This window comes from Tricharina praecox, assembly GCF_024521635.1.
Source record: "Tricharina praecox strain CBS 144465 chromosome Unknown BZA05scaffold_26, whole genome shotgun sequence".
NCBI lineage: Eukaryota > Fungi > Ascomycota > Pezizomycetes > Pezizales > Pyronemataceae > Tricharina > Tricharina praecox.
The window spans coordinates 1-21,620 of record NW_026250428.1 but is presented as its reverse complement, the minus strand read 5'-3'; the positions used below and the strand labels follow the sequence as shown (position 1 = coordinate 21,620).

The following is a 21,620-nucleotide window of genomic DNA, read 5'->3' as shown; positions in this document are numbered from 1 at the left end:
AGCTCCTTCGCGATCACTGCTGTGGATCTCCGTCATACAGTATGGATTCACTCACTTCGTTGCTTCGGCCTCGTAATAGACTGGGACACAATGAGAGCCAGAGTTGAGGAAAGGGCACGCAGCGAACGGCCGGAGATCCCGGTATGCGGGGCAAGAGATGAGGCGTTAGAATTAGAGCGGTCAACTGTCCGTCCAGTCCGTCTTTGGGGTTGCCCGAGACGGGACGCAATTAGTCGGGCTGAGGAGAACAAGGACTATATGTAGTCTTCCGGGCTGGCGAATTGATGACGGATACCCTGCAAAGCCCGGAATGGACTGGGACATTAGGACACTGCTAGCGGCGTGACGCCACACGGCGGTGCCCGTGTGTGGATGTGTGGCTGTGCACCTGTATTTCACAGTGGCTCTCACGGTGTTGAACTTTCACACCATCCCCGTTCCTACCTCCAGCACTTGTTTATCCCCCGCGCCTGTTTGACCACTCTGAAAATTCTTTTGGTAGCCACCGCGCTATGTACTACTCCGTAAACTGGTATTCATCATAGTATGTCGGGTATCCGGGCATTTCATCCTCCGTACCTCCGGACGGGATGTCAGTCCTCTGGAAAACCTGCTCGGGACGGGACGACGGACGGACGGTTGACCGCCCTGGTTAGAATGCCTGAGGCCGCTGAGGAAGATACAGACAGTGAGGTCTCCGAGTGGGAACTCGGGGAGCAGGAAGAAAGGGAGGCTGAGCTCAGGCGTGAGGAGGAGGAGGGTGCTGAGGTTGAGGAGCCGGGCTCAGTCTCGCTGTTCCTCCCCACACCTTCTTCCATGGTACCCCTTTTGGAAGAAGCAGCAGGCGGAGGGGGGCATGGAGAGGTTATATCCTTAGTGCGCTCTATCTTCATTACGGGGACAGGCGGAGGCGGTGGGCAGGGAAAGCCACATCGGGCTACTCGATGAAAGTCGGGTCGGACAGTGGCGGGGAACCGGAGTGTGTGCTATGATCTACATTGGTCGCAAGCAATTACTGAAAAAGCTTATATAATCTGTCATGATCTGTTAAGGTCGAAGGCAACGATGATTAAACAAACGGCAAACGTCTATAATGTCATAGTTTTTGGCACAGTAGTCTATAATGCGATAGTTTTGGGAAAATGTCTATAATGCCATAGTTTTTTTTGACGTTTCAAACCAACCACCACTCAAACACACACCACCACTCTAAATCCTCTATGCCCCCTTGTGTGTTCTCCTTCTCACGATCCACTTCCGGCCTGGAGAGGCATTAGTGAAAGGGCCATCGCAAAAGAGTATGATTACTTAACGCCCCAAATACTCTGCCACAGGCCTGGGAATAGTCCGTCCGGACGGAAGACAATTGGGGCCCGGCAACTCGATCCCGTCTGGGGCGAGGATTTGCCGGACGAGTCGGGTTCAGTCCCAGGTCCAAAAAGCCCGGACCCGGGAACGTTCAGTGCGGTGCCGGCTAACCTGAAACCCGAAATTTCATCCGTGAGTTCTGCGGAAATTTTCCATCCGATCCCAGTGGCAGCCTGCTGCGCCACTATGCCACGACTAGTACCAGTAGCGGCATATTCTCCGGTCCCCAATGGGGCTTCAGTCCTCCTCTGGCTTGCCCGGAGCCCTACAGTCGTTGATATGCCAGGCCCGACAAATTCGGTCCCGTCCGGGGCATAGTCCAAGACGGACTGAACGGACGATTTCCAGGCCTGCTCTGCCATCCTAAACGGGTATTCTCCATCTGAACTACACTGCCTGGATGGTTGCTGTTGATTTCAGTGTCTACATAGTCCAGTCCCTCCGTCCTGGGCCTCAGACCGGATTGGACTGTAGCTCGGTAGTTCGTCCGGGAGCGGTGTGCGGACGGACTAGTCTGGTTGGTTTGAAACGTCGAAAAAACTATGGCATTATACTATTGTGCCAAAACCTATGGCATTATAGACTTTTGCCGTGAAACAAAAAAAGGTTTCTTTGACCTCCTTGGGAATCTAGAACTCGGTTTCGATTGACTCATTTTTACGTTGTTCTCCAGAGTACGCGTATTCCACCTCTTCAGAAACCATACCTCGAAAGCCAGTCCTTGAAATTGACTTTTTCACCCATTTCCCCTCATTGTTTGTGTCCCCTTGATTTCGGGAAAGCTTCAGGACCGGGCCGTTCCGGGCCATCGATGGGGCCCGTCAGACATCGTGGGACGAGGCGTCTGACATCGTCGGGCGAGGCAAGGGAGGTCAGTTACACTAGGCACTCCCAGATCTGCGCAGGGGTGGGGTGAATGTAGTGGGCGCGAAAGGCTGGTCGGTGCTAATGATCGTGGCCTGTCACGAGATGGGCTTATCTTATCAGACAATAGTTAATGGCGGACAGTCGTTACCGACATACGTCAAGGCTTCGCGCGAAACACTCCTCCGCTATTCCGCTACTCTGTCCAGTCCTATCCCACTCCCGCTCCAAATACCTACATGAGGATCCTCGACTTTGAAAGCCCAGTTCTCTGAGCATGGCTACCAGTTGCCTCGTCATCGTGACCTTCCTGGTCTGGGGCTTTGTGCTTCACGGCCGGCTACAATTGTTTCACTTCGAACGTTTACCAACTCATCTCTGAGAACCGGACTATTAAGAGCCACTAAACCGAACGTTTATTGGTGAGTAAACAATCGAAAGACAACCTCATTTTCCCCATACGCCCCAGACAACAAACACTCCTGAAACCGAAGCTGCCTTGGCCGCTTCAGTTCATTTCGGCAGGTCGCAGCCACTTTTAGTAGCCTGGCGCAAAACTTGAACCTCTTGTAGCTGTCGTTCCATAGTCTACCACTTGTTAGCTGCCATCCTCATCGCTGTCCCCACCTGCTCCCATTTTGGATATACCTTTGCCATATCTCTCTTCTGCTTGACATCGTCAAGCATTCTCGCTACCATCTTCGCGTTGATGTTTCGGAAGCCGTCCAGCTGTTCTTCCAAGACTCTGTTTTTACGGAGCGCAACTTTCAGCTCTTCGGTGGCCTTTGTTTTAGCGATCTCGGACAAGATGAAGCCCGTGTAACACTTTTTGGCGAACGCAGGGTCGATCCGCACGCTGTCCAAGTCGAGAATGGAGAGCAAATCGTCCATCGTGATGTGCCTGGTCGTGTTGTTCTGCTCGTCGGTCAGCTCGACGAAGTGCTTGGCGGCCACCAGCTGGCTAGGGTCTTCAAGGAGGTGCACCACGGCCACCTGCTGGACGGGATCTTCAAGGAGATGCTGGAACGACGCATCGCGTGGAAGACGGTTTTCGCTGGGATCAACGGCGATCTCGTCGGCAGAAGCGTCGCCAGTCGGCTGCACCGTGGTCGGCTCGGCCATCTGGTTATCGATGTCCTCAGCAGTCGCGGAAGGGACGTTGCTCGGTTCATCTTCGGAAAGGAGATCGGAGGAGCCAGCAATCATCTCCTCCACGACATCGTTGACACAAGCATTGATCTCGTCGGTGGCCACAGCCGCAGCCTCCTCGAAAGCCGCAGCCTGCTCGCCAGCCTCAGCCTCCTCAAAAGTCTGCTCTTTAATCTTCTGGACAATTTTGTCGATGATCTTTATAACGATCCGCTCGGCGTTCTTCGCGATAGCCTGGTTGTTGGTGACGGACAGGATATACACTTCCTTCTTAATCAGACGGAAGGGAAACTCAACGATGAGCTTGTCGGGGCCATCCTCATTAGCAGAAGCCCCAGCCTCGCCGTTGGTCTCGTCATCCCCGTCAAGAGACGTCGCGTTAATTTCCTGCATGATCCTATCCAACACCAGCCGAAGGATCCTGTCGATGGTATGTTCCATAATTTTCTCGACCGCCTTCGCAACTGCTTGGCCAAAGGTCGGTTCGTTGGGTGCTGAAAGGAAATCCCCTGATTCATCCTTCACACCCAGACTGAAGAAATCAACGGTGTTTTTGATCAAGCCTTCATCCTCATCCGGTGATTCCTCCTTGATCAGGCCTTCAACGACAGAAGCATTAGCCTCTCCGGTCTGCGCGACAGCTTGGTCGGTAGCCTTTCCGGCGGCGATGTCGACAGGCTCTTCGGTGATTTTCTCTGCCGACTGCTCTACGATCTCGTCCGGACGATGGTTGATAGAAGAATCGACCTTTCCTTCGGAAGCTTCTTCGGATCCAGCAGCTTGCTCGAGGACAACGGATACCGGGGAAGTCTTTTCGGCGTGAGCTACCTCGGCGGCGACCGGCTTGATGTTTGCGGAGGACGACATTGATAGAGCGGAGTGGAAGGAGGTGTGAGTACAAAGAAAGAGTGTGCAGGGGAGTTGGGGGTAGAGCGACCGTTGGGGTAATGGTGGAGGGGAGAGGGAAGAGGGAAGAGGGAATGTTGTGGTGGAGGATGGTTGTAGAACGAATGTTGTTGTGGTGGTTGTGATGCACAACGTCAAAAGGTGAGTGGTAACCCGAAATCCACTTACGTTTCGGCACTTGTGTCGTGGGGCGAGTGAGCGGCTCCTACTCAGTGTGATCCTGGTTTACTACATATCACTCGCAGCCAATAATAAACCTCTTATTTACCCGCCCTGCGAGCCCCAGAATTACCTCTCTTCACCTGGGCAATACACCTCAGTTTCTTCCGCTATCCCTCAGCTCTGTCTCTCACTGCGCTGTCTCCCACTGCTCTGTCTCTCACTGCTCTGTCTCTTTCACCGCCGCTCAATGTCGCTTCGCTACATGGTATCATCCGGAGGACATGTCTCGGTCTAGCAGAAGAAGTGGTGATTGTCCAACGACCGACCCCACGCGGCCTACTTGCCCCAATGATCAGCCTACCAAACCCCAGTAACAACAATAGACGGGACATAGTCAGAGCCAGAGTAAAGGCAAGAAGGTAAGCCGAACGGGGGAGACGGAGGCCCCAGAAGACACCGGCGGTAGGTAAATTCCAGTGCTCTGCTGCTTCTCTCCCTCTTCCCTCAACCCGATCTCCCAGTCTGCCGCATCGCTGGCCGTTTCTTCCACAGCCACCCCCGGGAACCGCCTGCAAACATCACTAGGGGTGACGGGATGATCGCGAGAGTCCACGATGGCCTAGCTACGCTGTTTATCTGCGAAGCTGCCACTGATCATGCAGTGACTATTACCCCTCCTTACCCCTCCCTATCCCCTTTCGATAACTACCATATAGCAGAAATCCAGATCAATCGCGAAACCGTAGCGAGTGCCAATTCATGATTATGATCATGTACTGTATGGGCATTTGTACGAGGTGAATAGACTTAGGTAGCGGATGCTCCTATGGGGTATCTAGAGGTGGAGTTAGTTGTATCCAGCCATAGCCTGTGCCTTCTTCCCAAGATTCCTCTACTTCTCCATCTGCTTTGGGATCGCCCTGACGAGTCGCGACAACCTTCGGCCCTGAGCCCTCAGCCCCTCAGCCATACAATTCCTCCAGATGCGATTCCAAAGTTAGTTTCAGACACCGCAACCATGGTTGCGAACGTCTCGTACGGCTCCGCGTGGTCGCGTAACGTCACACGCTAGAATGCCGTGCCTACCGATTCTTTTGGCTGGAAATTCTGTCGATGCTGCGGATGTGCCAGTTAATCGTGTCTGTGAAGCAGCGGCTGTTTTGACCGGGTAGGCGTGGAGGGCGACTATTCGACTATTCGAGCGGTTTATTGCTGGGTGGGTGTGGTGGGTGTGCTGGATCCGCAGGGACGGGTTTCAGCTGGTACTTCGGTGCAGTTTTATCGCTCGTCAAAGCCGTCGCAGTGAATCCACACAGCCCCTGCGTGCAGACGTGGCTACCTAACCGCTTGAAGTAGCGATACCGCAGATTCGCCACGGATCTCACGTCATTGCACCGTCAGGGCGGCGCGGGAAACAGGGGAAGTGGGGTGGTGGGGGGGGGGGGGGGGGGGGGAGTAGGTGTGTTGACCCTGGGTTCCGCATTCTGGAAATCTGGATATGGGAATGAATAGCCTGGTAGCCCAGCACATTCGTTAGGGGTTGATGCAGGATCGTCAACTCGGTATTTCGCGATGAGTCCGGAGATGTCACATTCGGCATGGGTTTTGACTATACGCGTAAAGTTTATCAATGGAGACTCGCCCGAGCTCATAATCTCGACACGATTAGAGTATTTACTCCAGAGCTTATGCTCGACTTCGGCGTGAAGGCAATTCTTTCGGTGACTTCATCGGCCAAACCATGATATTTCGGGTATATGCGAGTTCAGGTTACGAACACTACCGTTATCTAGCAAGAAGGTTCACGGCGACGCGTCGGCTCGGTATGTTCTTCATTTTTACTTTCGCTCACGGTTGCCGATAGCTGATCGGCAACAGTAGAGTAACCTAATTACCACGACGGCCAAAATGTCTCACCTCGAGGAAGCTTCGCTAGCAGCAGTAATAGCATCAATCCCGAGATCTTGTAGCCGGTGATTTTGGAGCTCTTTTGGGAGGATAGTGTCTTCTCCAGGCCGGTTGCATCCGACGTTGAACGCTAGGTTCGCCTTGTCGCAATGCAAGGGGTTTGGTCGCCTATTCCGGCCGACCATGTCCATATCCATATCCAACCAGAGATCCAATCATCTCCAGTGTCTACCCTCCGCTCTGGTCGATAACGATTAACCCCTCCATCCATCCCTCTCTGACACATCCTCTTGGCTTCTCATCTGTGGCGGGGAAGAGCTTCTCAATCGCACCATCAGCATCAAAATCATGTCCACTTGCCCGCACTCCCCGGACTCCCCACGAGCAGCGACTCCCCAGACCCGCATCTCGAAGCATCCGACTTTGCAGCACCGGTCTCCGCATCACAAGTCGCCCCATCACAAGTCCCGGCATCACCAATCCCCACAGCAGCCGACCACGTTCCCCTTCCTCCTCCTCCGCCTAACCATCACGGACGACGAACTGTGCCCAGTGATGAATAACAGTCCGTCTTCCCCATGCATCTTCCCCACGCATCCTTCAATCCTCCCATTTCCCCATATCCCCAGCTTCCCCAGCCCTCCTCCCTCTCCCATCCTCCTCATCCTGCTCCGAATCCCATTAACCCCTCTCCCAGCGCTCACCAAAGACGAGATCTTTGTGCGCGGCAAGGTCGCCAGGCACCGGTACTCCGTTGATACCACGACGCTGCACATCACGCCCTCCGCAGTTGCGGTCGATTACGCACGGCGCACGAATAGCGCCTCGCGCATACGACCGCTCTATGCCGCGCCTGCCAGTGAGCTGCCGGATGTTCCGGTGAAGAATGTTGAGCTGTATACTGTGCATGAGGAGGAGGAGGAGGACGCGGACGACGAGGAGGAGGAGGACCGGGAGGAGTATGAGGGTGTGGTAGAGAAGTATGACGAAGATGAGGGGTATGGGGGGAAGAAATTAGTGGTGGTTGTAGCGGAGAAGGAGGTGGAGGTGGAGGAGGATTCGGTGATAGCTGACGATAAAGACTACCGGTACTTGGAGGACGATAGCGAATACTTGGAGGGCGAGGAGCTGGAGGACTTAGAGGTGTCGCTGCTCGAGACGTTTAGGACGTTTCTCTATTTTCTACTTTTTCATGGCGAGGCTTCGTGAGACGGTGATGGTCGGGCTGGTGGGTGGGTGGTCTGGGGCGAAGAGGCATGATCCAAAACTTCACGGAGTCACTCGTTTGTTCTGTGTGGGAGGGATTGTCAGCGGGGTTACTATTTGATCATTGCATTCGTCCTCAATAGACCGTGGAAGTTACAGAGCCTGTCTCCCCCTCGCTAGTGAAAATAATATTGCGCATCTTCCGGGAACATGAGTGATAGCTAACGTCTAAAACCCGGCCGTGGCCAACTGGGTCGCGCATGTAATTGGTGCTCATTACTTTTCGCTAAACGGGACTCATTCATTAGATTCGAATCAATCAACCAATCAATCATTCATCCCTTGCCCCTTCCCTGAGTACAACCACAGAAGTTGTTTAATGCCGCCATGACCAGTTGATACATAGTTGTCCACCAACACGCAGGATGCCCAAGGCAGTCGGACGGATACAGTAAATCCCTCTGTTTATCGGTCGCGGGCGCAGGTTAGATTCGTGCTGTTCGGTTACGTACTGGTGTGTTGGCGGGGAACCGCAGCAGCTCCAGACGGGTCCGCGGGAGCTATGAAGGATAAATAGCTCCCACGTGACTTTGAGCCGCACAACTTAGCTGCATTCACCATTCTGTTTAAGCATGGTGTGAAAATGCGGAGAGAGCCCTCCAGAGTCCATCGACGCGTGGCGGGCTCTGGCTCGTTCACCCACGAACCCATTACTCCGCACCCCACAACCCCACATCCGCCGCACCCCATCATAAACAAAACATTCGCCAATCGTTTGTCCACACCCTATCAGTACTCACTCCTCTTTCAATCTTTCGACCTAGAGGCCTCGAATACTTAAGTGCACAATGTCCCAGTTTCTCGATAGCAACCGCGTGTCCGGCGCGGAGGATCTCGAGACCATCGCCGTAGCCCAAGACGTTAAATCCACGGCCAAGCGACACGAAGCAATCCGAGATGCCAAATACAAAGCAACCTTTGAAGCCAATCTCGAAGCCAATCTCGAAGCCAATCTCGAAGCCAATCTCGAAGCCAATCTCGAAGCCAATCTCGAAGCCAGACGCAATGTCAATCCCGAAGCGAAACTCAAGGACAACCGAGAATCCAAGCTTGAAGCCCACCGAGAAGCCATCCCTGAAGACAATCGCGAAGCCAACCCGCGATTCAAACGCAAGGCCAGCCGACAAGCCAGCCCGGCGGCTAAACGTAAAGCCGACGCCGAAACCATCCCCGAAGCTAGTCGCAAAGCCAACCTCGAGGCCTGTCCCAAAATCAACCTCGAGGCCTGTCCCAAAGCCAACCACGAAGCCATACCTGAAGACAATCACGAAGCCAACCTCGAAGCCAGCCGCGAAGCGAACCTCGAACTCTATCCCGAAGCCAATCCTACGGCTAAACACAAATCCCACTTCGAAGCCAACCACGAAGCCAACCACGAAGCTCACCTCGGTTGGATCTTCGAAAATAAATACGAAGCCAACTGCCCGGCCAAACGCAAAGACCACTTCGAAGCCCTCTTCGAGGCCAAGCGCAAAGCCAGTCCCGAAGCCAAACGCAAGGCCAACCTCGAAGGCAACCCCGGAGGCGACCGAAAGAGGGGCGAAGCGCACAGAAAGAAGGGCGAAACATACCGAGAGGACCTTGGAGTCTACAAGAAGGATCTCGAAGCGTACATAAAGAGCAGCGAGGCGTACAAAAACTACCTCGAAGCCGAGAGACGATACTTCGAAGCGAATCGCGTCAACCTCAAAGCCGACAAAAAGGACCGCAAAGCCCACCAGACGAAGCGCGATGCCTACAAAACGTATACCGACGCCTACAGAGAGTACAGCGCAGCAATTGGAAACGGCGGGGAGAAACCGTGAGGAGATGCCGCAGGTGGCTCGCCGCAACGTTGTCGCTTCCGACAAAAACGACAACAGGTGTGCGCCGGTGAAGAGGAGGGTGCCCATGGTGGGCCTGGCAACATCCTACGTCGGTACCGGTAGGAAATGAGCGGCTGGATTCGCGGTCGAGCGGGTATGTGCTTTCTGCTTCGGACCTAGATTGTCGATTGCTAACATCTTCCAAGGCGTTCACGGTTCATGAATGATGCTCATCAAACTACACCGAGATAGCTACGAGTATTCCAAGCAACGAGATCGAGTAGCGATGGAATCTTCCGTACCGGCCCCCGTACCAAGAGCACTACCTTCCGTACCACGAGCACCAAACTCTCCACGCGTATTTACTGTCGTACGACGATCACCGGCTTCCGTATCACAAGCACAGCTTCCATACCACGAGCACCATCATCCTTACCACGACCACCGGCTTCCGTACCACGACCACCGGCGTCCTTACCGATGCCGTTCACACGCCTCGCCGCCGCCAATCACTACCAATGCCAACCACTTCGGCCGGGCGAATCACTCCTCAACAACCGCACGAGGCGAGCCGCCCTGAAATCAGCCGCCCTTCCCCGAGGAGAACATGCTGGGGACATTATCGGAGCTTAAAGCGACATACGACGACGGCTTTCCCTACGGCTAGGGCTCGGCAAAGCGCGAGACGGAGCGAGCGGGTATGCGACGGTGTGGAAGGGAGGAGACGGAAACTAGAGAGGCATCGGGAGTCGGGACGCATATGGGACTTAAGCAAGAAGCATATGACGCCGAGTGCGCAGCCATTTTCGGGGCCTCCAAGACAGCGGCAGCACAAGAGATCCAACGCGGCACTCGCCTCACCAGGGTCGCCATATTCACTGATTCCCAAGCCGCCACGAAGCGAATTAAGACATGCGAAATATGCCCAGGACAGTATCACGCTCTCCAAGCATCATCCAGAGAAAATGGCGAGCCCAGCAGACGGCGATGTACACAAGGACGACAAAAGACGCGAACAGGGAAGAGGAAGCGGAGCATGATAAACATGTTCGCCGATGAGTGATGCTCTGAACACCTCAAAACAACGGACGTGGGGACAAAAATCCCAAGAGATGAGGAGGCCGAAAAGGAGGGCGAGAGGGGGCGAGAACGGGAGTGCGAGGCTGCGGTCCTCGTTGTTTATTTCTTTTTCTCTTTCTTTTCTCGTTGGCTCTCGGATTTCGGTCGGCAGCGGCGCAGCATCGAACCGCGACGACAGAGATTTATTTTTGCTCTCGCGGGGCTGGCAGGAAAGGACTGGGAGGCGGGGGGGCATAGTCTAATAGGGCCCTCTGCGACAAGGAATTGGCGTTCTCTCTCTCGCGATATCGATAATACCATTAATCGATCTACCCATATCTGTGACGCAAAGTGATAACGGCGTGTGTCGTTAAACCCTTCCTCCTGCTCCTCCATGATACGCATCATCCGTCACTCGTCGTAACTCTCCTCCTTGTTTTCCCATTTCCAAAAGCTGCGGATGGTTTTTTCCTAGTGTCATTTCTTTGGTGCGCTCATATATCTTCGGGACAGGCCACGGCGGGGGTAGGGAAAGCCACATCGGGCCGCCTGACGAAAGTTGGATTGGACAGTGGCAGGGAAACGGGGGGGCGAACGGGTAGATATTGCCATGATCTAGATAGGTCACACGCAATCGATGAATTAACAAAAAAAAAAGCTGCGGATGGTGGGCAGCTATAGCCATGTGTCGAAAGGACAAGACGAGGTGTTTATAGCTGGTAGGTAGGTGAAGGCTGCAGCTCAATTTCCGGATTCACGATTATTTCTTTCCTTCCTTTCCCGCTAGTAGCAATCCGTAGATACCTCGTACACTCGGCGAACAGACGCAGAGCAAAACAAAATATCATCAAAGTGGCAAAAGGTGCTGTGAAGCTCCGACGCGGATTTGAACCACGGATCTCGTCATTACAAGTGACGCGCCTTACCGCTTGGCCATCGGAGCTTTACAATGTAAGCCACACGTTTTTGATACATCTAATAGCCATGCTGCACAAAGAGGCGTAGTGGCTAGGATATGGATTCCCCTTCGGCTGGAAACTGCATATACATACAGCCATGTGCTTCGCAGTCTCTCGCGCTGCCGAGAGTATGGCGACAACTCATATTCCTCTGCCGGCACTCATATATGGTGGCGCCCCTCCTGCCGATATACTCTCTCATACGGCCTTTTCCGGGGGTGCCCTTCATCGACTCGGTCAGCTCACTCCACTGCGCGGCGATCATCAGTGGTCCCTTGACACACCTGGGATGGCCCTTCATGACTTAGCCGCCTGAACCATAATATGTAAGTAGCATTTCTGTCTTGGTTTTGGGCTGCATGCTGATTTCAGGAGTCGCAGTGACTGGAATCTGGAATTCCCATCGCCTTTGGACTACGTATTCGCACGGCCTGGCACTTCGCAGTTCCTCGCGCTGGCCAGAGGAAGTCGACTGGTTACGCGCCTCCGCCGGCATTCACTCTCATCCACCATTGTCTGGCGTCGCCTGTCCTGCTGGCACTCGCTCTCATCCACCACTACCAGCCAGTGCCACTCCTTAGGCTCGATCAACAAGGCCTGGCACATATCCAATTTGACTTGGATATCGTGAATTACGGTGACTCAGTTCTCACTGAATGATGGATCTCGCTATTACAAGTGACACACCTTGCCCCTTATCCGCTGGAACTATGGGATGTAAGTAGCACCCCCACCTTGGCTTTGAGTTGCATGCTGATTCAGGAGTTGCAGGGGGAAATCTGAAATCCCCTTTGCCGTCTTACTTCGTATCACACGGCTGTGCACTGCACAGTCAACATCGCCGCTCACAGGAAGTCGACTTGATCACGATCCGCCTCCTGCAATCATCCTCATCCACCATTGTACGCCGGCGGCGGTGGCAGCGGTAGGCTTCGTGCGTCACGCAATCCCAAGCTGCTATTGCAATGCAAGACGCACCTCCCGCCACGGAGGTTTACTCGTCGTGCCGCCTAGAGCTCAATCATCCTTCTATACGGCATTGGTTCTTTCATTCCTAGGCTGCAGCTTGGGCCCCACGATCTTGCCGAGTACCTACGTCATCATCAGGTGCCCGGTGGTGGAACATGGCATCGGTAGAGCTCCGAGATCTGTGGGGGGCTACCGGACGGTCTAGCGTAGCTCACTCCGCTGCCTACGATACTCGACTGCAGGAACCATGGCTATATTAACAGGTGCCTGCATACCTACCCACAGTGGTGTCCGCGTTTCGAGTTCATGTGACAGCTCGTCAATAGGTTCGGCAGGCTTGCGATCGGCGGTATTACTATCGGTAAAGTATCACTACCTATCTCGAAGCGGCTCGTTCGGCATCACCTAAGCTAAGTTCAAGACGCCGTCGGCACGGATACAGCTTCTTTGCAATATCCAGCCCGGTCAGTCCGTGGAATTCCTAACGATCGACCCCCATCCTCCGCCACCACAACCGGTCTCCCTGCATAGCAACATCTGCGAAGAACGCCCGCTGCATGGCGGGGCCAGACGGAAACTTGCATTCTTCCAGGCGCCGCCGCAACTTGATCAGCCATGGCTCTAGATCCGCCTCCCCTGGCTGCGACCGAAAGCTCTCGGTGGACATCTGCAGCAACCTACGCAGGGTGGCCATTGTAGCCATGTCACAGATCTCTCTGTTACTCCAAGAGGTGTCGCGGACGTCGAGGTATTCGTGGATTCCGGGGAGCGCGTCGATAATCATCAAAGTGACTTCGGTTGGAACGGGAACAGCGGGCTGCTGTGGCTTCATGGTTCGTTCGGAGTGACCGATGCGATACCAGATGGTAATGAGCAAACGATGCGAGAGGGAGCGATATTTATGCATCGCAAAAGGAAATCATGTCGAGTCTCAAGGAGCGGAAACATTCCGACCTCAAATGTACTGTCAACACGAGCGGACAACTACAATCATCCTGGATGCCAGGAAGCAATCGGACAGTCTGTCGTCTTCAGGTCGTCACTCTATGGTTGTGACAGAAGAATATGATACATTACCCTACAACTGTGAGCTCCGAATGTTTGTGGCGCCGTAGAGGATGTTGCGACCAGCCGTGGTACGCAGTGGCTGGAATCTGGAATCCCTTTCACACATCCCCACAGCCCTACACTTTGCAGTTCCTCATGCCGCCTAAAGGATAACGACTGGCCACCACCTTCCTGCCGGCAGTCATCCGTATCCACCATCCTATGTACGGCGGCGGCAGCGGTGCTTAGATAAGTCGATCATCTTATCAGCGAACCTTCGAATCGATAGGCGAGACGCTAGCATGGGCGATACGCTAACGGGGACTAATATTAGCGCACATCGGCGCCGTTTTCTCTCGCACGTCAACCCCCTTCCTTTCTTTCTCTCCCTCCATCCTTCGTCATCATCACCATCAACATACTCGTTTACAAAGCCCTGCGCGGCAGCCACCAACATTGATACTTCTTCGACACAGAAATATATTGCGTTTTCAATGCCGCGAGTCGTGAGTCTTCCGCCATCTAACTTTCACAATGTTCATTCGGGTTAACATCTCTCAAGTACTACCGCGAGTCCCGCCGAGAGTTCCGAAAGTTCGGTCAGCAGCACCAAGGGTCTAACTCGCGGGTCTTACGCCGTGGACCTGTGGGTGAGTGACTCATGATTCTGCGATACTCGCCTTCTTCCTCTGCCCATAGCTGACCGAACCTAGAAGCCGAACCCAAGGCTCACGGTGGGCGCATTCAGATTCCCAGGCAGGCCTGGGAATCGTCCGCGCATCTTTTTTCTTTCGCATTGCTTCCTTCTATTGGTTACGTTCCTGCTAGCTATGTCTTGTCTATCATATATGTTCTAGCCTGCCAGGCAAAACTAGTATTTGATAAATTGACCGGCCACCAGACCAAGTAACCCGCCCCCTGCCGAAGTGACTGGTTATACGAGGTGGCCGGGCTGTAGGGAAAGGTTTTATGGGCAGACCGGTCCACTGGCATGTTTGTGAGCAGGCCAGTCTGCTCGCAATTTTCCGGCGCTACTCTGTAACTAACACGTTTTGTGGTGCCATTAGAGAAAAGCTTTTTCTCACTACCTCAAAAGAACCGTATCTCTTGCCACCATGAATAGACAAATATCACTTTTAACACTTTTTCAGGAGATATGTAATTCTCCCGCCAGGTTTACCACGTACCTAATGTGTAATCGTGTTTGAATTTCGCCCTTTGCAGAGTGTCTCTACGAGTGCACTTCCGTCATTCCCACATTCCCAGTCACTCACTACCAAATATCACTCGGACTGTTGATGTCATGCAGACATCACTCGGTAGTTGGGCTTCGCAGAATTGCAGACATTCCAGGCGATTCCGTTCAACAGCAGTCCAGACCACCCATAGACGGGTCAGTTCCTGCCATGGGGCGGCGACGGGCGACCCAGCGCCGCCGAAGCCCTGAAACGTCTCGTGGCACGATGATACCAGCTCAAGATGGGGCACGCTCTCACGGCCCGACCAGTCACCCGAAGCGTCTGATGCAGCGAGAAGAGAATCAGTGCTGATGATACGATCGATACAAGCACCGTCGATAATAGCTCCTCACGAACTGAGACTGGTGGGGGTCGCAGTTGAGGGTCATGTGGACCAGAACAGCGCGGTCAACCGCCCGTCCGGACAACAATTATCTTCCTACCAATCCTGTTATTGATCTCAGTATAATTGACAGATCGACGTGGTGCTGTTTATATGCTAGATGGCAATGTTGTGTGTAGTGAGTATGCGGTTGCCGGGGTTGATTCCGCCGGGAAGCTTCGAAGTCTTATCTGTTGCTGTTGTCGTTACCGTGCCCTATGTACACCATAGAAGATCTTTTGTTAGATGATAGGTGAATTACCTGATAGGGTGGCGACATAAATCAACGTAATCTACGAGATATGTCTTGGATATCTGCGGATCAGGTAAACGGAATGGCAGTTTAGCCTCTGGGGTGGAGTGGGAACACACGCCGGTGTGTACCAGACGTGTAGGAATCTCGTCGAACTCAAGTGAAAACAACCCCCGTTAGTACCAGCGAGTCCTTGTGAGCACTTTGTTCTGTTAATCTTACAAGCACGATTATAGGCTTCCGCACGGTTGAACAGAACAAGCATTGATTGAAAGAAGAACTACAGTACTAAACACAAACAAAAATACACAGACATCCTCCATAAAGAAACATAGTTCGCTCACCAGCCGTATCAATCTGAAGTCCACCAGAACTCAGTCCATCGCAAGTGGTGGTGGATGTCTTTTGGTTCGGCGAAGCGGCGCCATCCATGTCCGTTGTCGTCGACTGGTTCGTGCACGTGTTGATGGTGACGCCTACTGGGCGAGCAGGGAGCTTGACGTCGGTGTACCGGAAGTTCGCAACCCGAGATCTGAGGTGCAGCACCCATCTCTCGAATGTTGGAAGTCGTGGAGTTCGTCAACTTGGAGTAGTCGACAACTCGGCTGTACGCGTGTGTCAGTAAGTGGCAGCAAATAGAGCCATGGTGGCGGAGCGAGATGGTTTCTAGAATGGAAACACACGGATTGCCACCGCTCGGACGCGGATTCTGCGCGAGTAGACCCAATTGATCTCCGGAGAGGCTGCGTGACTGATACTTTGTTGGATGTTCGCTCTGCTGCGACGTGGTGTAAGCGGCATTATACTGCGTGTGATGGGAATCTGATTCCCCTTCGCGGAATCCTCCGCGGTCCCAGGGAAAGAAGGCCCGGCCAGCCCAGCCTTCTTTCCCTGCAAGCCCGAGAATTACTCGGACTTGACAACCCTCTCGCGAGGCGCGGCCAAGGCTTTCATCGGAGTACTTGTAGCCGCACCCGCAGCGGAGCTTGCCAGCATTGACGTACTTCTCCTGACCCATTTGTGCCCACTTGGCAGCGCACTTGCCGTATGCGTAATGATCACAAAAGATCATTACTCGGCCCTCCATATCAGTGCCCCGGCGACGCAGAAGCTGGCAGCGGATGCTGGCCATGTAGGTGTAGGTCATGGGAAGGTCGTTCGGGATTGGCGACATCATGTCAGAAAGATGGTCACGGTGGGGGGTTGGATGAAATATATCTGAGGAGTGGTCAGTACCATGTAGAGCCTAGTACTTAGGTCAGAGGCATTATGTCAGCCTTGTATAAGTTGATGAAATTTTACAGGCTTTCTATAAGCCACTCATAAGCACGTCCTACTGATAAGGTTTCCCATAAGGTTTATATTAAAATAAGGCTGATGTTCTTATAACCCTAGAATTCTTGCAACTCCTACATGGTGCCTATGAAGCGAAAACCACTATCACATAAATTGGCCTTCTCACTTTCTAAGCCTGAAGGCATTCGTCAGGCCAATATAGTCATTATTTAAATGCACAGCCCTGGCGTACAATAATGACTGTTAAACTGGTAGGTTTTGTGAAGCATTGTGAGATATATCAGCCCAAGATAGAAAATCCTTAGTATCACAAGCTTGATTTCTTCACAAACATGGCATATGTCTTCGATGAGCCTCATTCAAACTATGTGCTCTATCACCCTTATAGCTACATGGTGCATATACGAAAATTGGACTGATATATTCCGCATCACAGGGAAATTCTTATAACGCCCATGTTTTAGAGTCTGGTAAGTGATAGGTACTGTCATGCCCTGCAACGTGTAGTTATTCACTGAAGTAGTTTAAAAAGACAGCGATATGATGCACATTCATGTAATGCAAATTTTTATCCACCTCAGTACAGTCAATTTCTGAGATATCATTGGGGTCCTCGTAATCCCCAAGCCCGTCACTGTCTCCGTACTCCATGTCTTCAAAGATGTCCTCTGACAGCGGACTCTCTTCCCGCTTGCGCTTACGAGCCTTGATTCTTGGAGCACGCAGGGTGAATCCATTGATACCCAGGTTCTCGAATCTAGGGATATCGCCGAGATTATCCCAGATGCGATGCAGCTTGGTATGGCCGTATCCCTTGGTATCGTCCAGATACAGTTTGATCTGGACAGCAAAAATGATGTATACTCCTGTAGGGCTAGCTGTTAGCGATGATACATCACAAATATCAAGATATAACTAGTAGGTAGCAGGTAGCATAAGGCCTACTGAATGAGAATATATTTACCATATAAGAAGTTTCGGCACGCATTGGACGATTCCTGCAGATCGATGATGTCATGAGCCCACCAGAAAAGTGACCCGACATCAATTTTGCACGGTATAATTACTTTAGATTAGTCCGTCCAAACACCGCTCCCGGATGGACTGCCAAGATACAGTCCAGCCCGTGCGAAGCTCAGGACGGACGAACTGGACTATGTCGAACACTGGTGGAACACGGCATCGAGTGAGCTCCGAGATCTGTTCGTGTCGCGGGCTACCGGACGGTCCAGCGTAGCGCACTGCGCTGCCCATCTACGATACTTGACCGCAGGCACCATAGTTGTCAGAACAAGTACCTACGTACCTACTTACCCAGTGGTGCCCCGCCGATTCAGATGTGGCAAAGTTTCGAGTTCATGTCACAGCTCGTCAATAGGTTCGGCAGATCAGCGGTATCAATTTCATTAAGCCGTATGTACATTTAAGCGGCCTTCTCAGCTCGAGTTCATCCCCCACGATGCCGCCAGCGCGGAAACTATTATCTAGCCCAGCCGCCTACGTCAAAACGAACGGAGAAGGGTCACCAGATACTGATGATACAACCTGCAGCCCTGCACAACCACATCGTGGTAAATTTCACGCTGAGTGGTGGTGCCAGTCGGAAACCCGCATGCTAGCATGCGCCACATCATCCTCTTCAGCCAAGGCTCTACGGCCGCCTACCCTCGCTGCGATCGAATAGTCTCTGTAGACCTCTGTAGCAACCGGCGTAGGGTGATCAGTTTGGCCAGGTCGCAGAGCTGTCTGTTGGTCTTGGAGGCCGCACGGAAGTCCATGTATTCGGTCATTCCGGTGAGGGTTCATGTTTTTCTTGATGTGACCGGGAAGGGGAGGTTGTTGAGGGTTCTTGTTTCTTTTCGAGTGGTTGATGCGATGTCGGATGGCGATGTAAATAAGATGCTCGAGGGAGCGGTTTTTATTAGAAAAAGGAAATCATATCCAGCCCTAAGGAGCTGCAACATCCAAGCCCTTAACGTGAGGCCACATGCCTGTGAGTAGTCGGTCTACTCACACGATTTACGGCGGTGGGAGTATTCCGTACAGGGCAATGTCCAGGACGTGACCGAGTTTGTCGGGCTCGTGATATCAAGGACTGTAGGGCTCCGGGCAAGCCAGAGGAGGAATGCAGCAGTGGAGCCCCATCAGGGCCCGGAAAGGTTGGCGCTTGTACTAGCCGTGGGCTGTGGCGCTGTGGTTTTGACAAGAGTACATGATACATTAACCTGTGGTTGTGAGCTAGAACACGTGGCGGCGCCGTTGGGGATGTTGCAATCAGCCGTGGTGGTCTCGCCGATTCAGCCGATCACTGCATACATCAGCGATATTCGATCTAAACGCATTCCAACGTTCCGGAGGTTCCAAAAAGGAGATATAGACACGCAGGCCATCCACAGGACACCTACCACGTGCAGTACATCCAACCCTGGCCTTGGTGACGGGCGAACGCAACCTTGGACCGTGCGTATCGATATCTCACTCGATCGGAACCGAGTGAGATATCATCGATTTATTTCCATCTTATGCGTTCGCTTCTGATTTGTTAGCGTCAAAAATTGCTGATATTTATCTACATATAAGCTGTCCAGGGCTTTGATGGCGGCTAAATGAACTTGACGGACATGGAATAACCTCATCGATGCGGCTGTTACACCCAGCGAGCTGGCAACATACCTCATGAATATGGGAATACATTAGTATCGCTGTTGGTTATCATCAACTATTACTACGTGTCGGTATAAAGACCGACGACTTTCCATCGTAGAGAAGGTATCGACTACCATCACTGGGAGTTAAGCCATTACAATCAGACATTGTTACTCTTGGATGTACTCTCTCTCCCTATTCGTCATTATCCGATCGTCAACCCTTTTCAGTTGTTTCCAAGAACACCCGTCGTGCGAATCAGTTGGGCCTCCACGTTTACTTCACCGCCATTGTACAAGTGCTGTTCCCTTCTAATCAGTAGACTGTCTTTGCCCGCTGCCGTGAGCGTGCCAACTGTGAACCACCCCGGTGTCACACATATGACACGTTGTGGATCCTCGTCCTCGGTTAAAGCCACCGACCGACAGCCGATAGCCGTGCTTTAAGGTCTATTAGCTAATGCGCATTGCCGAACGCACGTCCCGGCGAGCTGGTGTTTCTCCACCATGCCATGCGCGGATGACAAACCCACATTTTCACACTGATGGACTTGGTGGCAGAGAGTGGTGCACGACGCGGCGGCCGGCCGGCCACCTTTCTCTAGTGTCCACAACCCCCTTCAATACATTCATCGACGCCACAATTTCATGGCGTGTTCTGTACCGCGCCGGAAACACTAGTGACTGCTGCGATGCTGGTTACGTGTACGGCGGTCGAAAGTGGACAAATAGCCACACATGTGTATTGTGCATTTGACATTGTGCATTTGAAATTTTGCATTTGACATTTTGCTACGTGCGTCTCGCAACCCGCTGGTTTGCAACATGGCACTGGTCGCCCCACCCCACAACACAACAGAGCGCCCACCGAGACAAAAAGAGAAGGCATAAGGGAGAGAAACAGAGGGCGGAAAAGAGAGCGGAAAAAGATGGCCAAAATCGCGAGAGGACGGCAGGTGACAGCGAGGAGAGGAGTTGGGTGGGGTGTAGATGCGTTAGGGTTCAGATGTCGCAGTAGGCCCCACGCGATAAAACAGTCATCACCACTACTATACCGTCACCATCACCGCTAGATTTCTCCCTCCAGAGGAACAGGTAGACCGAAAATGGTCATTGACATTTGGCGGTGCCCTCCTCACAAGGGTGTCCCTCGCAACGAAAAGGCAGACGAATGGCCGAAGCTGGCCGCAGAGGCGCCAGGAGCCGATACTCTGACAGTGGGTGGGGGAATGGAGGGCTCGGAGAAAGGATCGCTTCAAGATCCACGACCTCTTTGTTGAAACCCGCTGTAGCGGCTCAATTCTGGAGTTTGTAGCAGCAACAGATGCAAGGACGGGAGGCAACGAGGCGGATTAGCAACTCCTGGCGGGGAAGAGGTGAGTCTACAGAGCGGACGAGTTCTGGGAGTGTTCACCGAGCCGACGGAGCGACTGTAATGAGGGAACGGGCCAGTTGAAGGAGCGGGCAGCAAGTCGACAGGGCGGGCGTTGTCTCCTCCTATGTACTCTAGTGATCCGACTAACCCCTCGGATTATGACTGGGATTAGGATCATAATATAGCACTCGGAATTTCAATGTGTTGATATCAACTGCTCCTGGGCTCCTTCCGGCTGAGATGAGGCTTGAAACAATACAACTAAAGGAAGCACTCAACGTCAGCACAAGTTGAACCATATCCAGCAATTTGTGAAACGGAAATCCAGTCTTCACTGGTTGTTAAGCAAACTAAGATGTTCTAACCCACAAAGCGCAAATCCAACACCAATGTTCAGCACACCGTCCGAACTTGGTATGCAATAACTTCCACTCTCCGTCTGCCTTCTTACCTTGAGCTTGCTGCTCTGGCGAGGAACATCTCTAGACAAAGAGCTTCGGTGGCATGGTGGCGGAGGTAGCGGTGGAGTCAGTGGTGGTTATAGTGTGGTGATGGCACGGTTTTTTTTTTTTTTTTATCGTGTGGGGCCTAGCTTCTGTGATCTAAACCCTAATCCATCTCCACCCCACCAAACTCCTTTCCTCGCTGTCACCTACCGTTCTCTCGCAATTTTCGCTCTCTTTTTTCGCCCTCTTTTCCGCTCTCTTTTCTCTCCCCTATGCTTTCTGTTTCCTCTCTCTTTTACTCTCTCTTTTTCTATCTCTTTTTCTCTCGGTGGGCGCTCTGTTTTGGTGCGCGGTGGGGCCACCAGGGCTGTGTTCCAAAACGGTGGGTTGCAAGACGGCGCGTAGCAAAATGTCAAATGCAAAATGTCAAATGCACAATACACATGTTTGACTATTTGTCCACTTTCGACCGCCGTAACGTGTCCCACTGGAAAGCTCATTGTACTCAAACTATTTGAACAGG

At 52.7% G+C, this 21,620-nt stretch overlaps 6 protein-coding genes and 1 non-coding gene across 7 annotated transcripts; 2 read left to right on the top strand and 5 right to left on the bottom strand.

Moving 5' to 3' along the window:
• Positions 1-2,745: 2,745 nt before the first annotated feature.
• BZA05DRAFT_458837 (uncharacterized protein) lies at positions 2,746-4,248 on the bottom strand (the record flags this gene model as incomplete). The annotated part of the gene is made up of 2 exons (XM_051487618.1): positions 2,746-2,820; positions 2,881-4,248. The coding sequence occupies 2 exons, from the start codon at positions 4,246-4,248 to the stop codon at positions 2,746-2,748; spliced, it is 1,443 nt and encodes a 480-aa protein (XP_051336415.1).
• A 2,354-nt stretch (positions 4,249-6,602) lies between these two features.
• BZA05DRAFT_458834 (uncharacterized protein) lies at positions 6,603-7,672 on the top strand. Its single transcript, XM_051487617.1, has one exon. It carries the CDS (start codon positions 6,706-6,708, stop codon positions 7,564-7,566), a length of 861 nt encoding a protein of 286 aa, XP_051336414.1. The 5' UTR covers positions 6,603-6,705; the 3' UTR covers positions 7,567-7,672.
• Positions 7,673-8,233: 561 nt separating this feature from the next.
• On the top strand, positions 8,234-9,757 carry BZA05DRAFT_145424 (uncharacterized protein). Its single transcript, XM_051478945.1, has 2 exons — positions 8,234-9,582; positions 9,635-9,757. Exon 1 carries the CDS (start codon positions 8,412-8,414, stop codon positions 9,426-9,428), a length of 1,017 nt encoding a protein of 338 aa, XP_051336413.1. The 5' UTR covers positions 8,234-8,411; the 3' UTR covers positions 9,429-9,582; positions 9,635-9,757.
• A 1,601-nt stretch (positions 9,758-11,358) lies between these two features.
• Positions 11,359-11,430, bottom strand: BZA05DRAFT_t255. The gene has a single exon. It is a non-coding gene; the product is annotated as a tRNA-Thr (tRNA).
• A 1,466-nt stretch (positions 11,431-12,896) lies between these two features.
• BZA05DRAFT_447768 (uncharacterized protein) lies at positions 12,897-13,247 on the bottom strand (the record flags this gene model as incomplete). Its single annotated transcript, XM_051487186.1, has 1 exon — positions 12,897-13,247. The coding sequence occupies one exon, from the start codon at positions 13,245-13,247 to the stop codon at positions 12,897-12,899; it is 351 nt and encodes a 116-aa protein (XP_051336412.1).
• Positions 13,248-15,687: 2,440 nt separating this feature from the next.
• Positions 15,688-16,509, bottom strand: BZA05DRAFT_447767 (uncharacterized protein; the record flags this gene model as incomplete). The annotated part of the gene is made up of 2 exons (XM_051487185.1): positions 15,688-15,940; positions 16,019-16,509. 2 exons carry the CDS (start codon positions 16,507-16,509, stop codon positions 15,688-15,690), a joined length of 744 nt encoding a protein of 247 aa, XP_051336411.1.
• Positions 16,510-17,075: 566 nt separating this feature from the next.
• On the bottom strand, positions 17,076-18,421 carry BZA05DRAFT_421269 (uncharacterized protein; the record flags this gene model as incomplete). The annotated part of the gene is made up of 5 exons (XM_051485689.1): positions 17,076-17,125; positions 17,216-17,509; positions 17,596-17,629; positions 17,748-17,847; positions 18,297-18,421. 5 exons carry the CDS (start codon positions 18,419-18,421, stop codon positions 17,076-17,078), a joined length of 603 nt encoding a protein of 200 aa, XP_051336410.1.
• Positions 18,422-21,620: the final 3,199 nt, after the last annotated feature.